Consider the following 25,456-nt stretch of genomic DNA (forward strand, 5'->3'; position numbering starts at 1 on the left):
ATATTTTGGGCCTGAAGCTACTTTTTTTTGTACTGTACATTTATGCAACCAGGTTATTGCAGCTTTTTATTATATACTTGTTTTACAATTCTCCTCAAGCACATGTTTGTTTTGAAGTTGAATTGTGATGAATTATAGAATGTGGAAAAGGTTTTGAAAAGACATTTTTGATGGTGTTATTTTTTTACATAACAAAAACCGGGCATTTTTAAAGGGCTGTGTAGGCTTTTGAGAGCCACTGTAGTTGTAGGATTATTTACAGACATTGCAAATATTAAAAATAGCATAAAAAGACCTTAATTGTATGTAATCTCACACGGTTATTGTATTACATTTATTCCCAGCCTTTGCTACAGAACATAAGGTTTATTCAATAAAATACTGTGCTCCAGTTGGTGGCCCACGAGCTGCTCAGGAAAAACATTGGAGTAGTTGTGAGTAGTCTGTTCTTCCACTGAGGCACCGTTTTACCTCGTGCTTTCTCTCCCCACACCACACACACATACTTACATATTGCTTACATATTCTTCCTCCCACTGATGTCCACTCAGAGAGCTCCAGGGAAAATGGACGTCTATGTTGCAAAATATTTAGTCATTTAACGGTTGGTGGTCAAAATGAGCCTTTCTAACCAATTTACCTGCTTACAGGAAGGCCTCTGAGTCTTGTTACATTAGCTTAGCCCAGTTCTCTGGGGGAGCAGTTACACTTTCATTACTCGCTGTGGTTTGATGTTCAGCTGTGTAATGTTCTGGAGGTGGAGCCTTACTCAAGAGAACATTGTTTTGGTTTGATTTTTTTTCTATGAGGAGGAGGAGGGGTAATGGTACAGTGAATCTACATTGTCGAAGTTGATATTTGGATTTGCATGGAGGGATTTTTCCTGGCAGCCAGCATACATTCCTTTGCCTTCTTTTTCTCCGTTTAACTGGTGGAGACTTGTTCTTTCACTTACACAACAGGAAGCAGGAAAAACCAGGTGTGTTTACACTCTGTGTGTGTTTGATGGCCAGCTGGAGAGGGACAAACAAAGAGGAGAAGGTGAGGGATGCTGTCGTAGCACTGCTGGCTGTTCAGGCAGCACTGTCCTGACGGCTACTGTTGTACATTTAGGATTTATTTTCTGAACATTTTGAGTGTAATGTTTCTTCTTGTTTTGCTTGTTGATTCCTCTCATTATACTCATGGAGGAGCTCAGAATGTATTTATTTAGGGTTGTTTGTGTTCTTTTCCTGATGCTGAGTCTACTGGTTGATCAAGCTCAATCCCATCTCTAGTTTGTTTTTTTCCCTCCACTCTTCTCCTCTCTGTTTCATTGTTTTTTCTTATTACTCTCTCTTTCTCTCACTGCCCTGTTTGTACGTGTGTGTTTGTAAGTGTGTGTGCGTGTTTATTATGTGGGTGTACACTAGTGGGAGGGCTTTTCTCCTCCAGGCTCTGATTGGCTGGCAAAGGCCCACGGTGATTGGCCCTTCTGTTCTATATAGTGGGAGAAAAACAAAATGAGGGGGGCGAGGGAGGAGAGAACTCCAGCAAGCTGGGGTCAGAGTAGAGCGCAGCTAAAGTCCGTGGGCGTTTTTGTTTTGAGATGGCAGTGTTTGAAATCAGGAGAGGATCGAGTCAGCTTGTTTGTCAGTGGCATCCTGAGCTCATTGCCCCTGACTACGGTGCTGTTTCTCGTCTTGCCAAGGCAGCTGCCATTCTCGTTTTCTGTTCCTGTTCTGCCATGTGCAGCTGTGCTTCCCTCGTCTCCTCTTCAGCAGCTCCCACCACCCTAGCACCCGACCGCAGCCCGCCACTTGCTCTTAGAGCGTGAGCCTCTTTTTTTCTTTTTTTTTTTTTAATTCAAGGTGGAGGCGCTGCCTGGGCTGCAGGTTCTGCTGACGACTAGCAGGAAACTGTCCAAAAGAGTACTAGCACAAGCGCTGTGGAGTAGCTTTCTTTGGTGATGGTGAGTTGCTTTATTGCATTTTGCTACACTTCACCAGGAATCTCGCTGTGTTTTAGAGTTGCAACTATAAAGAGCTTTTGTAAAATTCTCGTGACCAACTGAGCTGCAGTTGTTCGCCACCATAGATGTCCTGTGATCGTGCTCTGAGGCAAATGTACAGAGCAGTTTGTGCAACTTTCTTATTGTTCATTTTTGGGCATCTGTTATGAGTGGTATGTCACAACATGATTAGAAGAAGTAGGTCGACAAAGGGTCATGGATCTGGCTCCAGATGTTTTTTTTTTTAAAGTTTACATATTATCAAGTTTAGCTTTATGTTGTTCATCTGGAAGGGGGAAAAAAAACGTGTTGCAGTTAGATTCAGTTGTAATGTTTAAAGATGCAGCAAGTTCACATTACATTTTTTGTCAGGTCTATGAAAGCAGAGATGCATCAGAGTTTTGTGGCTGATTTTTTCAACTCTGTTTTTGTAAAGGTTTGAGGTCTGATACAGATGGGAGTCGATTCAAATTTAGTTTTAAGAACTATAATATGAGAAAATCTAAAAACGGCATTCAACATTTTTTATTTTGTTGTTTTCTTTCTACCCTGAACAATCATTCATTTATTCACGTTAACAGCAGAAGCGACATCACACCTCATGGACGAGAAAACAGCTGCAGAGTTCACATTTAAAATTTTGTCTTTAGCAGATTAGCAAGGTTAGCTCTGATAGGCTGGCAGGAATTACTGAAACATCAGCCTGTGTGTATTATCTAGAGAATAGGGCTGCATGATATTAGAATGTAAGGGATTATGATTATACATATTTAGCAAAAATTATAATTAAGAACAAAATTGTAATCAAAAATCATTTCTTACAAATAGAAATCAGAGATACACTGGTGGTGTGATTATTGGGCTCACGGGACTTAATAAACACAATTAGTTAATTATCATTAGTTAATTAATAATTGATTAATTAATTAATAATTGATAATTATTGACCAAAACCACACCAAATGTCACTGTTATCAACTGTTTTTCTGAATGGTGTTGAACAGTAACCTTATTTTGACAGATAATCTAATGCAAAATAAACACAAACACTGTCTCTTCATCTCTGTGAAGATTTCATAAACCAATAGTCCCTCTTACAACCAACTAATCATGTTTAACAACTTTCACCTAATTAAGAATGCACTATTCTACGAAAGGGGTAAATTAACAACCAAAACTAAAGATGCATGCTGAGGGGCAGATGGAGATTAAACTAGCAGTTTATGGACTGTGGGACTGGATCAAAGCTTCAGATTCACTTGGAATATATAAAGAAAGATCAGTGGGAGGCAATGGGTTTCCACACAGGCAGCGCCTTCAGGAGTCGCTTAGTTCTGTACCTGCTAACAGCTACTCCAGCATACAGTCATAAAACCCCCATAGCGGGAACTCCGTGGAAATACACAAAGGCCCGTAAACGATGGAACAATGGAGACGAACATGAGGCTCAGGTCGTAGCCTCAATCTGCATAAAAAATACTCCAACTGAGTCAGCGCTCCGGCATCCAACTGTACTGTGCTGCCGCTTTTCGGAGTCCAACAATATTAAACAGCCATCATACGGTTCCGCATAACTTCCACAAAGCATTACATGCAACATTCAATTTAAAACACATTGGGTTAAATGAATGGTGATTCTAAATGACCCCAAGGATCCTACTTTATCCTGCCCAGGCAATTTCTACAGTACCGACAAAAGGGAAGATTGCTTGGTGTAGTCTTCTTTGGAGCAGCAAGTAGAAGAAGGGGAGCTTCATTCGTCACGTGTCCGTGACAAACTCTACAACGGTTAACTTCTCCAACTTTGGCAAAAAGGGAAAAATGAAGGACTTTGACAGTTGACTGGAACGCAACAAAAAAAGGACAAATTTATCTTATTTGGAAAACCTCTGTGGGTTTTTCTTACTTAAGTTGCGTGCTACAGACATGCCATCGGTTGGTATAGTAAATCTTCTGGTCTTATCCCAGCAAGATTTGTTGCTCTGTCAAGCTTCTCATAAAGTTGGCAAGTAATTGAGAATGGATGGAAAAGCCACCTGCGAACTTCTGATTCTCCAGGTATGTGCCACCGTTGCATGGTAACCGATCTCGGCTCCAGCGGAAATAGCTAAGAAATAGCTAAGTCTTATAAAGCTCACTTCCTGTGATGTTAGAAAGCTGTGACGCCTGTTGAACGCCTCAACTTCATTTGGCTCACATAGTGGACGAGGACCCAAAAAGAAAGATATATCTAACTGGGACACTGTTGCTGAATATTGCAATGATAATTTTATGAATACTGTAGAAAATCTAGTTTTCTTTCAACTAGCTCCCTACATCTGTTTTACCTTTATCCTGATTTTAACTGCCTTACTGTTTATGAAAATGGCTAAATGTTGGTCTTTAATCAGTAACAGCCACACTGAAAGTGTTGTTGTGAGCCTGACCTAGAAGCTTATACATATGGGTCATAAACTGCTGGGATGTTTTCTCGTTCTCTGCTGCCAATAACGCAGCACATCGTCATTTCAAATGTTTATCTTAATGATCTACAAAAAAAGTCAGTTCTCATTCTTAAAAGGATTCTTTCCTCTTTTTTGCTTTGTATTTTAATCTGAATCTGATTCACTCATGATGTGTTGTTGCATCCATGCCAAAGCTGTCACAGTTTTTCAAGCAGCGGGAACATTTTTCCATGCCCGACTGAATATGGGAGGGAAAAGATGCTTAAAATTATTGCAGTAAAAGTCTTACAAATCTGCTTTAGCTGTTTGGTTGCAGCATAATCTGTGTAAACCCGTGGCTCTGCTTTCCCTAAAGAGATTTGCTGGATGGTACTCTGATGAAGAACAACTCTCCTGCTTTAGACATGTCTTTCTATATGAGCACCCCCCCACCCCCATCGTGCTTGTTCTTCTCTTGTTAGAGGCTTTTCATAATCCGTGCATTGAAAGGGTAAAACCTTCCCAAAACTCTGCTCGATTCCATCATTTTGACAATAACAAATATTCCGATCAGACATGCATTAGTCCCATATTTTTCTTAGGAGTGTTTTTGTAGACATCTGTCTGAAAGGACCTCAGACCAGACCATAACTTAGGGCAACAGTTTATAACTAAGCAACCCATTTGAACTGAGAATTCAAATTTTTTTTTTATAGGAAAGTTTAAAATAAAAGTTGTGGTTTTTCTCAGAAGACTTTTGCCCATTTTCCACTGGCTCGTTTTAGTCGACGCGGCTCTGCTCCACTTGCTTTCGCTCTACTTGGTACGGTAACTGTTATGTTTCCACTGACCCCCCCAACGGCTGAACCTCCGGCAGACGCTGGTTCGCTTAAGGACTGTAAATAAATTTCCGAACCAAACACGTTGTTTTATGGTGGTTTTGTTTTGTGTGATTTGGGGGAAATGTTTGTACCTCTGAACAGCTGATTTTATGTGTGATCAGCTGGTTTAGGGTGTTATTACATACAGCACTGTGCCTGCATGTAATTCAGAAAGGTGATTCATCCTTTTTCTTTTCTGTCAGCCTTCAGGCATGGTTTATGATCTGTAAATGGTAAAATTACATGTTTGACCTGCTCCGGCCACCGTGGTCCTTAATATTATTGCAGTTGCTCTTGAGTTTTATTAACTTTTACCTGCACCGTCTCAATGAAAACCTTCTAATTTCCTCTCTCCCCATGGCCAATCGGTGAAAAGCAGTCTGTTCACGTCACATGTAGTCCCTACTTAGCTCCCCAGGATTTGGCTTTGTTGGGTTCCTCTCCACTGGCTTTGAAAATGTCATCTGACAATCTGGAGTTGTCTGTAGACTTAGTTTTATTAAGTATTAGGCTTCTTAACCGGGACTTGAGTCCGAATTTCATTCCTTAACATGTAAATGTGAGCTGGTATGACAATAAAAATCCTTGAATCCTATTAGGGTCGCCCAGCTCCATCTTTCCTCCAGCAGGAGTGGCTGGAGCCATCTCATTTGTTTAGCTCCATCCTGATACTGTCATCTCTGTTTTTGTTTCACACACGAGTATGTGGCCTGAGCTATGGGCCACATGCTTTCTGATTATAGTCCGTTCTCCGCCCGAGCACCATCTGCACCGCGTCAGTAACTTCAGAGCGCTTCGGCCTGCCTCAGTTTTCCTGCTGAGTGGACATGTGCTCTCTGTAAAAGGATGCTTCTATCAAACAAAAAAATATCTTTCATCAGTTCTTGGCAGCTTGTCTGCTGGTTTGTTACAAGTCATGGACAGAACTGAACACTAATGAGGCTGCCTATTATGTGTACCTAGAGATAAAGTTTACCCCAATTCCTCCTTACCACCTGCTACAAGACCAGCTCGTCCACAGGATCTGTCTGGAAGCCTTTCCTTCCCCTCATTAGGGCTTCTTTGAATGGCGTGTGATTTACTTAAACTGGTTCTCCCATCTTTCAGAACCCATTTTTTCCCCATGTCTTGCTGTTAATTGTTTCCTAGGTCAGAAATACCACAGGCCTTAGAAGCAAAGAGGGGGCATGCCAACACAGGCTTAAATTTTACATTAAGTGTTGTGTAACTGGACAGTTTGTTTTATAATTAATACTGGCTTAAAATAATCATAATCATGGTGTTCAGGAATAGGGATGTCTAAATAAGGATTATTTTGTCCCTGATGCAGATCAAAGTTGTTTAGCAATGGTTAACCGTCTGATACAGATTCCCAGTCCAGTATTTCATTAAAATGTCATATACTTTGTATGAATAAAAAACAATAAATTACAAATTGCAGTTTTACATGGTCTACATTAGTACTGTGATTTTTGTAGCACTCACCTATGACATTTTGGATGCTGCAGTCTTATTTTTCTTGATAGAAGCTGATATCTTCTCCATATATTGCCTCAATATGCTGCTACAACTTTTCCTGGTTCGAAAAACATCATTTGTCCTAAAACATCCACTGCTTTAATTAGTATACAATATTTGGTGGGCTATTATATTTCAGATTTCTATGCATTCACACACTGCTTGCCAATAGTGTCATTTAGCCAGTTGTATAGACTTGAACAGCATTTTATGTCCACTACTCTTAGATTGTTGTAAGCAAGATGATTACATTCAGGAAAAGGGAGAGGACATTATGCAATGCACAACAAAGAGCAAATGTAAGTTAATTGAAGTTATTTTAGCTTTGCTATATTGAACAGTATTGCAATTAGGGCTCCACAATATATCGTGAATATATCATCATTGCAATATCAATTCGTACAATTTTCATATTGCTAAGGATGGTTTGGAATGGAGGCAGATGCTAAAGCTCACAGAATCATAAAAGCAGAGATAAGAATGAGAGGAAGGTAGGCATATCTCACACCTGATAATTGTTTTTGCAATATTTACCAATATTAACGTGTTTTTGACGTTGTGCAGCCCTATTTTTAAGGTATGTCTGGCTCGACACATTCACTCTTTAATAAACTCGCACTTTGCTCATGGTAATTTTTTCATCTATAGCAGTAGGCAGGAATGCTATGGTAATGTTAGCATGTTTCCTGTCAGTTTTGATATGATTTGTTAACGCTTTAAACATATTTTACTGTCGTTCCAGTTAAATAACTTGCAGACAGGACTTGCTTCATAAACTTAGCGCTTTGTTTTGTTTTTTTCAAAATTAGAAAGTGTAAGGATTACTGCTTCAGTTGTGCTCTTCATAGCTCACAGAACAGCTTGGGATGTCTGAACCACATCTGAGCAAACACCAGGTCCCACCATATAGAGGGTGCAGGAGCCTGTCATTGTTTGGGTAATATGCGGCTGCACAGTGTAGACCTACAACCTACCTTCCTGATTATTAAAAAATCCTTGATCAGGGCCCAAAGCAGATTTGGATCATAATAAGATTTTTTTTTTCACTTTAACTTTTATTTAATTTTCCACGTGTATATATACATTTTACCGAGTAGTATGCCTTACAAAGGCCACTCCCACAATATCCATAAAGAGAACGTAATATATACTAAAACAGGAATCTATCGGGGTCCTATTAATAGTGGTGTTGAGTTCCTCAAGTCTCCATGATAAGGAAATTTAAGTGAAAATGCTTGCAGTAATAATAATGATACACCAGGAAAAAATATCATCCTGCTTTGTTTACTTCTTTTCTCCTCTTCCACTCCAGGGCATCTGGCGTATTCCAGTGGATGAGATTGATCGCCCAGGAAGTTTTGCGTCTCATATGAATCGTTCTGTTGTCCTTTTGCTGGAGGTGCTGTCTCAGCTCAAGGATCACAACACATTACTAAAAGTCTCTTTCATGCTACACAAAAACCCTGACCAGGGAAAGTAAGTACATCATATATACAATTATACTGTTTGTGGTCTTAACTTTTTGGCTCCATGACATTTCTTCTTGTTTTCAACAAAGGAAATATTTACGGGATGTTGATCGCCAGGTTTTGACCAAGAGAGCATTTTTCTTAACTGTAAAAGTCCTGGAGGACAATCTAAGCAGTCTCACAGGGGTAAGAAAGAACAGGCCACTGTTGTAAATGTTAAAAAAAAAACACCCCAAGTGGCTTGAGGTTGCAGATGTCTGGCATGCACCCACTTCATGTTTTGACAGCTTCTGCCTTCTTTCAGGTGTCTGAGCAGCTACACAAAGTGCCTGCACCCTCCATGGGGGAGATGACCACAACGGACACATCCGGCAGGCCCAGTTCCGAGGACTGCAAACATGCGCTGCCTAAAAAGTCTGGGCTTACAGAGGGAGCCGGTGTCACTGATACTGGCCCCAGGGAAGCCTCCCAGGCTCAGATAACCCTAACACCACTGTCAGCAGATAAAGGGAGTATAGCTCAAGAGGGCTTTCCTGGGAAGGTGGAGACTGCTGGTAATGAAGGGAACAAAGGAGGGCCAAATGAACCAATGGAAATGGAATCTTACGTCTGGAGGAAGCCCCCCACTACCACAGACTCTCAGGGCAACCAAACAGAGACGGAGGCCTCCCTGGGGGGCTTGGAAACCCAGCAGAAGGTGACTGAAACTAGCCGTGCACCAGAGCTGTCTCTGGAGGAGCTGAGCATCAGTTCGAGACAGCAGCAGCTGCAGGTGTCTGCACCAAAAGTCGCTGTCGCAGCAGGAGGGACTGATCAGGCCTTACTACGAAAACCAAACAGGAAAAGGAAACTTATAGACGATGTAGAGTCCGGAAAAACCCTACTACTTGATGCCTACAGAGTTTGGCAGCAAGGGCAGAAAATCATGACCTACGACCTGAGACGCATTGAGAAGATAATGTCCGAGACATATATGCTCATTAAACAGGTAAACCTCTCAAAATATGTTGCATAGTGCTCAGCTCTGCTGTGTATGCATGCATAACATTACTGCTGTCATTTTATGTATGTGAAGTCATGAATGCTGAGTATAACCCTCTTCTGATGATTTCTGTTTGGGAAATACCTTTCCTAACAGAATTAGTAACAAAAGAAGAGGGAATTTCCCTCATCTAAATTTTCAGGGGCTGCTACAAAGCATAAATTTAACCTCTGTGATTTTTGTCGTTTTCCTCTTACTCATTTAACAGGAAACTGAAATGGCATTTTTGTGGTGAAATTACAAGGTCGAATCACTGCTTAGGCATAGGCTGGTTTCCAAAACGAGGTTAAGCAATGTGTAAACTAGGGCTGCAAAATATAGGACATTTTTATCGCAATAACGGTGTTAAAAATGTACAAATAATGAAGAACTCCTCAACCGTAATGAATGTTAACTAATTATGCAGATTCCATGCATTCAGGCTCTATGTCTGCAAATTATTGTTTCACACTTGTTTATGCAGCATTAAAATGTTTAAAGAGGATGGTAATTTGGTCAAGTTATTGATCAATGCGAAAACAACAGATGTCGATACGGGATCTGAGTTTGATATAAACCCAAAGCAGAAAGACATCAACAATTGTTTATTATAGTCATATGGTTATCGCAACATTCACCAATATTATTGCATGTTCTGCTAGTGCCACCCTAGTTTTAACCAGTTGGTTTTAAAACTGCTGAAAATTTCCATCATAGCATTCCAACAATTTAAAGTCATTTGTAATGTGATGCTGAGTTTTCCCAAGTGTAACCAACCCCCCACCCATTGTTGGAGAGTCACTTGGCTGAAACAAAGCTCCTGCAATTTTCCAATGCACACAAAAAAGACTAATTCAGCTGGTTGGAAATATTTCCAGTTGCAAAACACATGTTCATGGTGTGAAAGCTAAAGGGGCGCAGCCCATCGTTCTTATAGCTGACTGCTAGCTGGCTAATGGAGCAGACAGTCCTAATTTCAGCTTGTTACGCTTAATTTACATTACAAAAAGCACAACAGAAAACCCTAGAATTTGGGATTAACGCATTGATTATGAGACCATGAAAATCTTAACATTACTTTGTTTGATTGGTTTTTGTTTAGTTTTTTTTTTTAGATTTTAAATACCAGTGATTGGCTTTCAGATTGATTAAACTATTTTGTCGCTTTTATTTTATTTCAACTGAGCCATCTGTTGTACTTCCTGAAGAAACTGTCTGCAGAAACAATTGCTCTGGAACAGAGAAAAAGGTGGAGATCCAAAATGCTGTTACAGACAAGCGTTTATTATTTTGTCACAAATCAGAGGCGTCCATATAATATAAAATCCATTTAAAGTCAGATGTTTACATACGTGTTATAAGAAGGGATGTAACCTTTTTTTTTTTTTTTTGTAACGTCCTGTTTGGCAGAGTTGCGCTCAGAATTTTTGTCTAAGTGCCATGCAGAACCAGAACAGATTTACATTGTTAGCATTACAGCTAACAACGTAATGCTGTACTTGTATGTATGTATGTACGTACGTACGTAAAAGTTTGGACATACCTTCTCATTCAAAGAGTTTTCTTTATTTTCATGACTATGAATATTGTAGCTTCACACTGAAGGCATCAAAACTATGAATTAACACATGTTGAATTATATATACTGAACAAAAAAGTGTGAAACAACTGAAAATATGTCTTATATTCTAGGTTCTTCATAGTAGCCACCTTTTGCTTTGATTACTGCTCCGCACACTCTTTGCATTCTGTTGATGAGCTTCAAGAGGTAGTCACCTGAAATGGGTTTCCAACAGTCTTGAAGGAGTTCCCAGAGATGCTTAGCACTTGTTGGCCCTTTTGCCTTCACTCTGCAGTCCAGCTCACCCCAAACCATCTCGATTGGGTTCAGGTCCGGTGACTGTGGAGGCCAGGTCATCTGGTGCAGCACCCCATCACTCTCCTTCTTGGTCAAATAACCCTTACACAGCCTGGAGGTGTGTTTGGGGTCATTGTCCTGTTGAAAAATAAATGATGGTCCAACTAAACGCAAACCGGATGGAATAGCATGCCGCTGCAAGATGCTGTGGTAGCCATGCTGGTTCAGTATGCCTTCAATTTTGAATAAATTCCCAACAGTGTCACCAGCAAAGTACCCCCACACCATCACACCTCCTCCTCCATGCTTCACGGTGGGAACCAGGCATGTAGAGTCCATCCGTTCACCTCTTCTGCGCCGCACAAAGACACGGTGGTTTGAACCAAAGATCTCAAACTTGGACTCATCAGACCAAAGCACAGATTTCCACTGGTCTAATATCCATTCCTTGTGTTCTTTAGCCCAAACAAGTCTCTTCTGCTTGTTGCCTGTCCTCAGCAGTGGTTTCCTAGCAGCTATTTTACCATGAAGGCCTGATTCACACAGTCTCCTCTTAACAGTTGTTCTAGAGATGTGTCTGCTGCTAGAACTCTGTGTGGCATTGACCTGTTCTCTAATCTGAGCTACTCTTAACCTGCAATTTCTGAGGCTGGTGACTCGGATGAACTTATCGTCCGCAGCAGAGGTGACTCTTGGTCTTCCTTTCCTGGGGCGGTCCTCATGTGAGCCAGTTTCTTTGTAGCGCTTGATGGTTTTTGTGACTGCACTTGGGGACAATTTCAAAGTTTTCCCAATTGTTCGGACTGACTGACCTTCATTTCTTAAAGTAATGATGGCCACTCGTTTTTCTTTACTTAGTTGCTTTTTTCTTGCCATAATACAAATTCTAACAGTCTATTCAGTAGGACTATCAGCTGTGTACTGTATCCACCTCCTGCACAACACAACTGATGGTCCCAACCCCATTTATAAGGCTTGAAATCCCACTGATTAAACCTGACAGGGTACACCTGTGAAGTGAAAACCATTTCAGGTGACTACCTCTTGAAGCTCATTAACAGAATGCCAAGAGTGTGCAGAGCAGTAATCAAAGCAAAAGGTGGCTACTTTGAAGAACCTAGAATATAAGACATATTTTCAGTTGTTTCACACTTTTTTTGTTCAGTATATAATTCCACATGTGTTAATTCATAGTTTTGATGCCTTCAGTGTGAAGCTACAATATTCATAGTCATGAAAATAAAGAAAACTCTTTGGATCAGGTGTGTCCAAACGTTTGGTCTGTACTATATATATATATATATATATATACACACACACACTTTATTAGATACTGCTTCAGAATTATTTCAATAGCAATGTACATGGAGATGGAAACAAAAATGGAAAAATAGAAGAAGCAAGAGAGAGAGAAAGTTGGGGCAAAAAGGAAAAATGGAGAGAAGGAGAAAAGAATAGAGAGAAAGAAGGATGAAGAAAATACAAGATAACACCCCTAATGGACTGTTTCTTCACTTGCAGAAACACATATATAGCAACAGCAATGTTACTGAAAACACATAGTACTATTAAATGCAAGATGTATTTAGGGGCAATTGCAGCTCAATATCGAACATCTGTGTATCTGTTAACACCTGCATCGAAACACCTATGGGTGCATATATTCTCCATAAAAATTTGTAATGGTGAGTGTGAGGAGCCACAGACCTGCCCCATAGGACCCACAAAAACAGGCGCTCGCTCACAATCACTCATTCCCACCCTCGTGCATACACACAACACCCACACACCCAACGTGCAGACACACAACAATGGATGCCGTACACTCACTTGCACTCCCCATATATACTCTATACTCCCAGGTCTAGGTACCGATACCCTAGAGAGGCAACTAGCCCCCGGACCCAGGATGTGGTGTCCCCTTCATTCTGGGGTGAAGACAGGCAGACTGTCCGAGCACCAGTCCAGACTAGTGCTGGCACCAGCCAAACCCGAGCAACCCCGACCCTGGGCCCCAAAGTCCCCTGTCCCCATCCAGAGAGGGGGCCACGAACAAAAGAGCGGTCCAACGAGTCTGCCAAACAGGGCCGTCCCAGGACAATTTCGGATCTCAACTCCATGAGCCTCCCACCCCCCATGAACCCCCAACATGAATTTCCCCACTGGGCCACCTCCAACCAGGACACAGATATCGAAAACATGCCCCCGAACCCAAACGCCATGAATCCCCCCCCACACGGGCACACCCCCACAGGAGAGTTTCACTCCTGAAAAACCGATGAAGACAAATCCACAAACCACACTCTCCACACACAGCCCCACTCCAAGCATACCCGCCGCATCCTGCCCTCCACCATACAGCATGCTGCAATGGCAAGGCAAGGACCCTGTGCAACTCCACCCAGTTTCCGCCTACAAGTGCAACACCACCAAGCACCTTACTCATATCAGATCCCCTGACCTCACACCAAGATGGGACAAACTCACCTGGCAAGCAGTCCCCGGACAGCGGCACGGACCCGGGGCCGATAGCCCCTACTCGCAACCACACAAACACACCACATCACCACCACTGCAACGACAGCTCAGGGTGAAACACCAACCAGCCGCACCCTCCACAATGAAACAAGTTCTGTACTAACATGGACTGAAAGGACGATTTGGAAGAAGCCATATTCCAAAAGCAACATCGAAAGCCTGATTACAGCATTAAAATGCACTCAGGGATAAATACCCTAATTTCTGGAGGCATATCCTGTGGTTTGGCCATAATGACCATCCCTTCGTTTTGAGGGGAAAAAAATGGGGAGCCTGAGAACAGCTGCATCATATTGTTCAATTTTTTATATTTTCTTTTGCTGAGTAATGACTGGTGCACTTTACAAGTTAGATGGCATCATGAAGAAAGACAATTATATGGAAATATTGAAGCAACATGTAGATATTAACAAGGAATTTAAACCTCGGTTGCAAAAGGAACTTCTAAGTGGACAATGACCCTGATGATCTCCGCTTGACAGGTTCTGAATGTCAGCGGCTCAGTTTTGCCAATAAAGAGCTTCAGCTAGACATCATCCTTACGTGCAGCTCTGCCACAGCTCACAGTGCTGCCTCAGGTGGAGACTCTTGGGTGTAATTAAACTCTGTCTCTTAATGACAGCGTAGTGGTTTTTCATCTATTGAAAGCCTGGCTGGTTCTCCAAACTCTTCTCAGTCTGACTCACCTGTCTTGTAAGAGGTTAAATTACTTGGTAAGTCGAAGTACATTTACTTCCTCGTATGCTGGTACATATAAAAAAATAATCCCTCACTACTACAAAAGAAATATGTGAGCACATGTGATAAAATAGTTTTATTTTTAATGTAAATAATGAAAGGCATTTAAGATTTAAGAAAGAATTTGAAACATTGGCTGTCTAACATCCTCCCCCAACAAACAATATGATTGTGATTGGGAAATAAATCCAAATAAGGCAGGATTGCTTCTTGTTGCTGCCAGAACATTTGACTGTCTGGGTCTTATGTGAGGCAAAACTCCTCAAAATACTCCTCCCCTGGAAGTTCAGATGAATTTCTTTTTGAATACTATCCAGCTGATTATAAGTCATTTTACCAGAAGCGACTCATAAAACCCTTACAGGTGGTCTGTGGTTTAACAGTGAATACAAGGTTGACATGATATCAAGAAACTGTTGCATGCTGAACCCTGACTTTTAGCTTATACAACTAATGAAGCGGTTTGAAAAGTCGCACATCATGGCGGGGGTGGCTTGGTGGGGTTTGAATGAACCTCTGCAAACAGTCTGCTGCAGAGAACATGGCTGTAATCTTGTTCATTCAGCTGTTTGGTTTGCAGCGTTGTGCTGTGGCTGAGCCTGCCAACTCCCACACAAGCTGAAAGGGGCCACAATGCAGGTCTTCTGTTTCTCTTTCCTATTTATCAGAAGCAGAAGCTTTGTTGACATCCAACAGGTTCTGATACAGAATCTGATTAATTATGCCATGCTGCTCCGTGCTAATGTCCTTACTTTACCTGTTTGTCCCAGGTGGATGAAGATGTAGCTCTGGACCAAGCAGTGAAGTTCTGCCAGATACAGTTGGCCACCTCAGCACAAAGACAGGTAAGGCTCATCATACTCTTGTCTTCTTTTTTTCCACCATCTCTTTATCTCTTCGGAGCCTTTTCCACTGAGTTACATCTCAAACTGAACAACATGTAACTTTCCCTTTCTCTACATAATGCTCTTAGTTAATACTCCCATAAATGGGAAATGGTATTGCAAGAAATGTTGCACTTATGGGGCTCTATTTAGTTATCTTAGTGAAAGTTTAAGCTGATAATTTCTTTTCAAATGTGGCCATCTGGTCCCTTAAACAATACACTATTTTGTTGATGTAGTGTTCGTAGTAGTGTAGAAGTAGTCGTAGTCGTCATCCCTTCTTCTTGGCAGATAGCAGAGATGCACCAATCAAAGTAGCTAATTTCTGATCTCTAGATGTAATGTTTTATCAGCCAATACCATATTTATAGATTAGTACTAATTGCTAATTCAATTTTATCTTTAACCACTATAATATGTAAAGGTACAAAACAATTATTGAAAAAGTTTTTTTCTTGCTTCGCTGCCATAAATGTAAATGAGTTAATTATTTACATTACGAACAGAGGTGTTGTGATACTGTGTGGTTGATTTGCCACCTCAAAACCTAATTCTACATGTTATCGATCAGTGCTTTGGTTTTGATTTTAGTGTCTGAATGCACACTCTACTCTATTGGATTTAAAAAGCCAAACAAAACTTTAAAACTGCAATTCTTATGTGGTAGTTTTTTTGAGAAATACAAAAAGGCTACCTATGTACATAAAATTGTCCGTGTCCTCTAATCCTTGTTTAAAAGTCCTTACATTTCTAAGAGTTTGAAATAGAGCCAATTTAATATAATGGCCTTATTCCACAGTTAGAAATTTAAAAGCCAATTTCAGCATTGTTTTGTTTCATGATTTGAACATTTTTATGATATTAGACCTGATTACTATTCAAGCAGGTAAAGATTAAAGTTTTGTATTCAATGTCCAAAAAGATCTGAAAACTCCAGAAAAACAAATTAAGACATTTCTTTGAGGAAAAGTGTTGAATTTTAACATTAAAAATGTGTTGGAACCCTGTGAATCTGCCAGGGGTGTGGATAATTACTGGGCTTTATTATCTCCATGTGTGTATTCTAGGGAATATCAATCCTCCCCATAACCATACGATTGTCAAAAGGCTGCCAGTATTTCCGAATCCAACATATCTTGATCGAGGTCGGAATCCTAAAAGGAATAAAACAGTAACTTTCTGCTGAAAGTCCCCCTTTCCCTCTTCTTTACATCTCTGTTGTTTCTCTGTCTTCATATTTAAACACATCGTTAATAAGAAAAATTTCTTAATGCCTACTGTACAACTGGTGTATTCACTGAACCAAAAAAGATCCGATTTTTGACTTTTTTTTTCTGATTTGTCATCAGTGGGTGCTGATCAGACCAAAAATCAGCAGATTTCTTGGTTTATCTCACTTTCTCAGGAGACTTGCTGCCTATTGTCTATAGATGTTCTGTTTTATTATTGGACAGAAAAATGCAGCATCTGAAATGTGCTAAACTGATTAACACTTGAGGTCTGTCTCCATAGCTTGCCAACGCTAAATATAGCCCCAAACATGGTTTGTTTCATCTTCAGTCACTCAGTTTTGGCCGAACATTTCATTGTTTTCAGCCTTCCATTAGTGTAAATGCCGGTTTGTAACGTGATGTATCTAAGAGTAACTAAAAAAGTTGACCCAGCTGTAAATTTGCTAGAACTCCAGCATGTGTTGTCTTGTTAATTTTTTTTCCAACATGTTCCCCATCGAATCATTAGTTGCATCTGCTTCGTTCTGTCTGAGTCTCCATGTTCCTCTCGTCCCTCCTCCTGCCCACACAGTCATTAAGGGTCTCTCTGCCCACATCCTGTTGTCACGGTGATGTTCCCTGAACCTCTGGCTTATGAGAAGTAGACGCTGGCAAAATTAATCAGGTTTTCCTAATTCTGTGATCTTTAATTTCTGATGGATCCTTTTTGTTTCTTGCTCATAATCATAATATGACAGAGTTACAACAAATTGCATGGTGTGTGTGTGTGTGTGTGTGTGTGTGTGTGTCAGAGGGGAGGTAAATTTGGACACAGGGGGTGGTGGTTGTAGGTTAGGGTAAAATCTTGCTAAAACAGCTGTGTGGACACGTCCTTAAGGAGCTTTCTGTGGTCAATGCCACAGTGAACTTTAATATTTTACTAGGTGTCTTGTGGGAAAATTCATACCTTTTTGAATATTTTCACATTTTGTCACATTTCAACCCCAGACCTTAATGTGTGACACCAACAAAAAGTAGCAAATCATAGTGAAAAAGGGAATAAAGAAGCTTAGTTTTCCATTTCATTTATGTAAGTAAAAATTGTGGCTTGCATCTGTATTCAGCCCCCTGTACTCTGAAACCCTTAAATAAAATCCAGCTCAACCTGTTTTCTTAGGAATTCGCCTAATCATTAAATAGACCACCTTAGTATTATGCTCAGTATAAATTCAGCTGTTCTCTGAAAGCCTCAGAAGTTTGTTAGAAATAATTAGTTAACAATGCTGTGTTCCTCAGTCACCGTAAAATCTATTATTTATTTATTTATCATCAAATCTGGCTTTTATGCAACAGCAAAGGCGCTGTTGAAAGTAAGAGATAAGAAGTACTGCTTGGAGTTTGCCACAAGCCACGCAGGAGACAGAAATGTGGATAAAAGTGCTCTGGTCAGATGAGACCAAAACTGAACCCACATGCAACTTGCTATATATGAAGAAGAAGTAGTATCACGATCACTCTAAACACACCATCCCCATGGTGAAACATTAGTAGCAGCGTCATGCTGTGAGTATGGTTTTTCTCAGCAGATATACAGAGCAACCACATAAGAAAGCCTGTCGGAAGCTGTAAAAAAACTTGAGACTGGGGCAGACGTTTACCTTTCAGGACAGCAACCCCTCACATACACCCTGAGCTACAATAGAATGGCTTAGATTAAAGCATATTCTTGAGTTACAGTGGCCCAGTTTGAGTCCAAACCTAAATCCAAATGAGAATTTGTGCCAAGACTTGACTCTGTTCAAGAGATGTCCTCCATCTAATCTGACTGAGCTGGGGAAAGAATTTGGTCTCTAGATGTGCTAAGCTGCTAGAGATGTACCCCAAAAGGTGCAACTGTAACTGCAACAAAATACCACATTTTATTCTGAATTTTATTTTATAAAAACGTATCTAAAACCATGTGTCCATTTCTTTTCACTTCACAATTATTCACTACTTTGTGTTGGTCTATCAAATCACAATTCCAATCAATCAGAGCGAGGTTTGTGACTGTTAACGTGACATAATGTGAACAAGTACACACATGTTTCTGCAGGGTGATGTGTTAGCATTAATGCTAAAGTGTGGGCCTGTAGGGTGAAGATATGAATGAGAATGCTCTTACTTGAATAATTACTCAGTAGTTTTATGTAACTGCTCTTAATGTGATATCTATTGTGCCAATAACTGTCATGTTTTCCTTTCGGTTGCACTTTGAAACAGTTGATCTCAGCGTCGGTACGAGGCCGTGTCCTTGCCTGCTTCCTACTGAGTCATGCATGTCCTTCCAGCCTCAAAATGCCCTTATAGGGCTGAGCTGGAAAATCAGCTCCTATCGCATGTGTATGTTAGCTCTGCCTTTGATGCCATATTAGGAGGAAAGCATCTATTTCTCTTCCACTCTGATATTTTTTAAAATGTGTTTATGCTTCTCACATTCTCCTGAATAAATTAAAAGGCTTAGCTTTTAGCTTTTTGAAAAGCCTGCATACACACCAGTGTTTTACTCTCCTTGCAAACATTTTCATATGCCTTAAACTCTTTCAAGAGTAGGTATGTTAGAACTAGAAACTTCAACGTATTTCATCAAGAGTTTATGTTATAGACCAACAAAAAGGAAGTCAGAATTTTGATGTGGAGGGAAAATAATTTATGGTTTTCAAACTTTCAAATAATCTGAAAAGTGTGGCATGGTTTTGTATTCGGAACCACAGAGTGAATACTTTTTAGAACCCCCTTTCACTGCAAATACAGCTCTAAGTCTTTTTGTGGTATGTGTGATATTTTTTAACAACTAGAAACTGGCATTTCTCTCCGTTCTTCTTTGTAAACTAGCTGTAGCTCCCTCAGACCAGGGTTGATACCATTTGCAATACCGCACCAACATATTTTGAAGGAACAGGGTTGTTTCTAGTTAAAAGGAAAAAATATTATTATTTACAATATGATAATATTTTAACTTTCTCAATTTGGGGAAAACCCAAGATGCAGGGGACAATTCAGCCCTCGTTTAAAAAAACATGTAATTTAAAAGTGTTAATTCCCCATTTGGTAAAATTGTAGACAAGATAATACTTTAACAAAAATGAGTATCTTTGAATAATTCATTTTTTTTGTATCAATTATATCAAAACATCAATTTGGCTGTCAAACCTAAGTCAGTCTGGATGGAGATAACAAAAACATTCGTACAGCGAGATGCTGCCACCAAAATGCTTCCCCGCATGGATGGGAGTTTCAGGGTGTTTCTATAAACGGTCTCAAATTGATTCTCAGTTGTGCTTAGTTACTCTAATACTCCAATCTAAACCATTTCATTATTGTTGTGGGTGTAGAGTGTTGTTCTGTTGGGAGGTAAACCTCATCACAGTATCCAGGATGGACCTGTATTTAGCTCCATCCATCTTCCTATAAACTTTGATTAGGTTCCCCTTTCTTGCTAATGAAAAGCATCCCCACGGCATTATGCTGCCACCACATTTCAGTATTTGATACGTTGCTGATTTTGCAGGTTTTTCCACTTGCAATGTATGAAATCTTTCATTTTTATTATAGATACTCTTCAACTGTGAGTGACAGAATCTAAAAAAAAATCCAGAAAATCAAATTGTGTGATTTTCAAGTAGTTAATTTGCATTTTATTGCATAACATCAGTATTTGATCACCTAACAACCAATAAGAATCACAGGCCTGTTAGTTCTTCTTTAAGAATCCCTCCTGTTCTCCACTCATTACCTGTATTAACTGCACCTGTTTGAACTCGTTATCTGTATAAAAGACACCTGTCCACACACTATTAAACTCCAACCTCTCTTCAATGGCCAAGACCAGAGAGCTGTGTGAGGACATCAGGGATTAAATAGTAGACCTGCTCCAGGCTGGGATGGACTACAGGAAAATAGCCAAGCAGCTTGGTGAGAAGGCAACAACTGTTGGAGCAATTATAAGAAAATAGAAGAAGTTCAAAATGATGGTCAATCTCCTTCAGTCTGGGACTCCATGCAAGATCTCACCTCGTGGAGCATCACTGATCATGAGGAAGATGAGGGATCAGCCCAGAACTACACGGCAGGACCTAGTCAGTGACCTGAAGAGAGCTGGGATCACAGTCTCAAAGAAGACCATTAGTAACACACTACGTCCTCATGGATTAAAATCCTGCAGCACATGCAAGGTCCCCCTAAGGAGTGGCTCCATAAGAAGCATCTCAAGGTCTTGTGGTCTATCCAGTCTCCAGACCTGAACCCAATCAAAAATCTTTGGAGGGAGCTGAAGGTCCGTATTGCCCAGCGACCGCCCCAAAACCTGAAGGATCTGGAGAAGATCTGTATGGAGGAGTGGTCCAAAATCTCTCCTGCAGTGTGTGCAAACCTGGTCAAGAACTACAGGAAATGTCTGATATCTGGAATTACAAAGATCTCTGTACCAAATATTAAGTTTTGTTTTTCTGATGTATTAAATATTTATGACATGCAATAAAATGCTAATTAATTACTTAAAAATTACACAATGTGATTTTCAGGATTTTTATTTTAGATCACTCACAGTTGAAGAGTACCTATGATACAAAATTAAAGACTTCTACATGCTTTGCAAGCAGGAAACCTGCAAAATCGGCAGTGTTTCAAATACTTGTTCTCCCCACTGTAGCACGCAGACCACAGCAGCACTCAAGGAACCTCCTTTACAGTCCCACTTGCATCCATGTACTACAGCCTTCTCAGGTACGTTGTTCCTCTAATGCTTCGCGCCCAGGTGACTTGGTGGTTTCTGAGCTGCTGATGTTTAATTCATGCGATATGAATCATCAAAGCAGGAGTGGAGCTGCTGCATGCTTGAAGTTGCTGAGCCACTGTGTGCTGAAGCTGAAGGATCTGCTCTTCTTTCAGGCTGTTTTGTGAAAAACTTTGTGAATCCTGTGGGAAATTGTGTCACACCCAGCTGTGATTCACAGCACAATTTGACCTCAACTCCCAGAGGACTGCTGGGATAAATGGCAGATAAGCCAAATTACCTGGTGCAGATTGCATTTGTCATAGCTTGTGCATTGTGACATCGTGCAACATGTACGAATTGGGTCCACGCGTTTCACATCTCACCAGAAGCACCTTTTTATTTGCTAATTAACCTTTACCACAGAAACACTCTGAAGTCACACCGTTTACTTTTTGTAAGGCCCCGTTAAATGTAGCTGTAGACCATTAATCTCACGCAGTTCGTATCTGCTCTGAAAGGTTAGTCGCTGTCCACAATGTCTTTTGTTTGAATTTGAAAACTAGAGAAGGTTTATTCATTTCTTTTCAGCTGTGCTCCTCCGTGTTACCATGACAGCGGCAGTGGGAGCGGGCTGGCTGTCGCAGGTTGTTTGTGCAGTTCTTGTGTTTAAAAGTGGCCCTGTAATGCCTAGGAAAGTGGCTTAGAAGAGCTGAGCTTTTCACCAGCACACTGTTCGGCATGCAGGTACTGCAACCTCTGGTTCCTCAGGGAGCACCACAGAGATCTCCGAAGGATATTAATAGCTGGACTTATATTGCTGATGTATATGCTGTTTTATTAAGTGTGGATCACTCTTTTTTTTATCAGCACTGAGCCTCAGGGCAAGAGGGTGTGCTGTTCTTTAAAGTCCACCTCAGCACTGGATGGTTGATTTCAGAGAACGCCATGCCTATCATCACCCCCTCCTTATTTAGTCCAACTGCTTTAACATTTCTCCCTATTTCTGTCTCCAGCAGTCAACAGGTGATACCCCAACCACGCCCAAGCACACCAAGGAGCACAGAGATATATTCTTCCCCGCCTCCCTGCCAATGCCTGTCCTACTCAGTCACTCTGCCTGCCACCCGCTGTCCACCCAGGATGGCCAGGCCAAAGGGGTCTGCGAGCCCCTCGCCAAGATGTCCAGACCTCAGAGCTCGGGCTTCCATGATCAGCCGCAGCAGAGAAGAACAGGTGGCCAGCCTGCTGCAGCTATGGCCTTCCTCCCACCCGCAGGTACAGTGGCCTAATCCTGTCATCAGCACAGGAGAGCTTTGTAAAAAAAAAAAGTACTTTTCTGTTATCGTTATTTTTTTAAAACCGAACTCGTTTACCTCTGTTGCTATGGAATTTGATTTAATGTTTTATTCTATGTGGCCAGCAGGGGGCGCCTGAAGTCTTCCTTAGGTACATTACATAAGTGAGGTCTCTTTGCAGTTTGTTTTGCCTTTTGGGCTTCATCTGTTCACCCAACAATAGTTTCTGTAAGCAATGTCCTCCAGACTGAGAGTCTGTTCTGTCTACATGAGTTTCTGGGAGGATTTGGTTTAATCATTGCTGATCTTATCATGAATATTCAGTTTATGCCATGTTTAATATCTGCAGAACCAATCCTTCAGCCTGCTTAAATTCAGCATATATTCCACTGATCATCACAACTTGAAGCTTGGATCTCTAATATCAACATGTTTTGTGTTCATTCCCCCCTTGTAAGGTAGCATTAGTATTTAAATGTTTAAACACTTATTTTTGACCCTTTCAAGACTTAACCTTTATTTTGCAGGAGATAAGTACTAATTTCTAGCCAGTGATTATGGAGTTTTTACAGCATTTTCTTACTTTAACCTAACAAATTTCAACATATTAACATTTTACTACGTGCAAAAGAGAAGCACAGTATTTATGTTTCTGAAACATGAGACTAACATTGCTGAGGTCACTTTTATTTTCTTTGGCGCTTCCGTGATGTTGCTGGTATGAACCGTTAAAACCCACGTTTCATTTCCCTAAGTTTGGTGACCTTTAGCGTGTGCAAATTCATACAAAAGTGTTCGCATCAACGGGGATTTACACATGCATCCTACAACATTTCACCGATGTGAATTATGTAACGGTTTCCTAGGCAACAATCACATAATTGTAGTTCAGTTGTGTCTGTATTTGTTTGCCACGACTGCGGGGGAAGTTTTGTACCTACAGGCAATCTGAAAAGTTGATGCACCCCTGTTAAAATGACAGGTTTTTGTGACATAAAAAATTGCGCACATCTTTAAACTAATCACCTTTTGATTTAATGACAGCATTGAGTCTTCCTTTCCTGACTCCGATTAACTAGCAGGATGTTCGTAGTTGAATTGAAGAGCGGAAGCTGCGGTTTGCAGAGTGATAACAACTGTTACGTGACATGGTGCCACTGGAAAAAATTTGTTGAACCTAGTTTTTCTAATTAACATCTACAGGGAAATGGAACAATAAATTCGTAACAATAACATGTTATCAAAACATTACATGCAATAGTTTTAGCATCAAAACAAAAACATTTCTAACCAGTGTACAAAATAATCATTTACAACTACTGAAAAGGCTGTTTTTAAACGCATTTTTATCTGTGATTTGATTGTTTAAATAACACTGTAATGTGTTTTTATTGGACAAATGGTTATTAAATGTTTTTAAATCTAAAATTAAATTATGTGAAAGTTGTTAATTAAAACTTGTATTTCTTATACGCTAAAATAATTATTTTAATGTTTTATTTTACATTGCATCATGAAATAAGTACAATTGTATGTATTATTGTTTCTGTTGTTAACATTATTTTTATGCTTTAATGTTTTTTTATTATGCTTTTTTTTTTTGTTATTTGTATCTATGGCTCATCAAATGGACTCTAGCATCTGATTGGTCCACCCTCACAGCAACTCAGCTGCCAACCAATTACATGGTCTATAGCAGTGTTAGCCCCGCCCTCTCATTTAACCCTGATAGATCAAATAAATTCACAACACAGGTCTGGGAAATTATTAAATAAATACTGATATAATTATATTTTTTACAATATAATTAAAATGCATTTTAACACATTTTCCCACATTTAATTATAAGTTTAGTAAATAATTGAAACACTTGATTATAAATGTTTTTATTTATTGGATGTAATTCTATTTTTTATATTTATGCATTAACTCCTGCCTTTTATTTACATGCTTTGTATTTCCTTCTTTTTTTAAAAATATTATTGAGTAATGTTCTTTGTCATCTAAAAAAAATTACTTAGGCTCAATTTTCTGTGTTTTCGTAGTTTATCTCTGAACTGTTGCATTGCATTTCTTTTGAGGTACTCTTATATCAGCGATGTTGTTTTATCCCACAGACGAGTGGGAGGAACCCTCAGAGGGGCTGTTGTACCGCCAGCAGGAGTCCCACCTCTGTCAGCAGATGAAACTTGCCACTGTCTCCCAGGGGCAAGAACCTTCAGCTGGTTGGTTTCAGGAGGAAACCGCAACATGTAGCACCACGCAACCTTGTTCAGGTCAGAGCCTTTGCATATAACAAGTGCATCTTAATAAATTAGAATATCATCAAAAATTGATTGATTTACTACACACAGAGTAACATTTCAAGCTTTTATATCTCTTCATTTTAATGACCATGGCTCACAGCTTAAGAAACTCCTAAATTTAGTTCCTTTGTCAGGTAGAATATTGCATAAGAACAATAAAAACTAAATCGTATCACTGAAATGTTATGGTATGCGCCACACAATCATAGGGAGGCTGCTAACTTAACAATTACCCAACAGACTGCCCTCATCACCCTTCACAAGCAGGATAAGCCTAAAAAGGGCATTGCTAAAGAAGCTGAACAGTCCTCGGTGTACTGCGTCTAATAATGGTATTGGAAAGTTGAGTGGAAGGAAGAAGTATGGCATGGGATAAGTGCAGCCTTGACATGACTGTGAAGCAAAGCCCATCTACGAGGTTGGGGGAAACTAACAATACTTGGACTGTAGGTGGAGTCAGTTTTTCATAGCTATCGCACACAGACGTATGGAGATTAATTTAGTTAAGATATTGTGATATGCTTGTAGATGTGACATTAAAAAAAGTAATCTTTATTGTAGGTTTAAG

At 40.2% G+C, this 25,456-nt stretch overlaps 1 protein-coding gene and 1 long non-coding RNA gene across 7 annotated transcripts in view; one reads left to right on the forward strand and one right to left on the reverse strand.

Moving 5' to 3' along the window:
- Positions 1 to 25,456, forward strand: part of cabin1 (calcineurin binding protein 1) — a 65,930-nt gene that overhangs the window by 38,331 nt on the left and 2,143 nt on the right. For 5 of the 6 annotated variants that reach the window (XM_047381237.1, XM_047381240.1, XM_047381241.1 and 2 more), the window contains 6 exons: positions 8,125 to 8,288; positions 8,371 to 8,467; positions 8,586 to 9,269; positions 15,207 to 15,281; positions 22,301 to 22,562; positions 24,700 to 24,858. In XM_047381237.1, the coding sequence (XP_047237193.1) occupies positions 8,125 to 8,288; positions 8,371 to 8,467; positions 8,586 to 9,269; positions 15,207 to 15,281; positions 22,301 to 22,562; positions 24,700 to 24,858 (1,441 nt within the window). The remainder of the gene's footprint in view (positions 1 to 8,124; positions 8,289 to 8,370; positions 8,468 to 8,585; positions 9,270 to 15,206; positions 15,282 to 22,300; positions 22,563 to 24,699; positions 24,859 to 25,456) is intronic. The other variant, XM_047381239.1, reaches the window with a different exon arrangement.
- The window catches only part of LOC124877762, a 33,553-nt gene continuing 11,289 nt past the window's right edge, over positions 3,193 to 25,456 (reverse strand). The window contains exon 3 of the long non-coding RNA XR_007040598.1: positions 3,193 to 6,894. This is a non-coding gene — a long non-coding RNA (uncharacterized LOC124877762). The remainder of the gene's footprint in view (positions 6,895 to 25,456) is intronic.

The sequence above is a fragment of the Girardinichthys multiradiatus genome, chromosome 12 (genome assembly GCF_021462225.1).
Source record: "Girardinichthys multiradiatus isolate DD_20200921_A chromosome 12, DD_fGirMul_XY1, whole genome shotgun sequence".
NCBI classification, from domain to species: Eukaryota; Metazoa; Chordata; class Actinopteri; order Cyprinodontiformes; family Goodeidae; genus Girardinichthys; species Girardinichthys multiradiatus.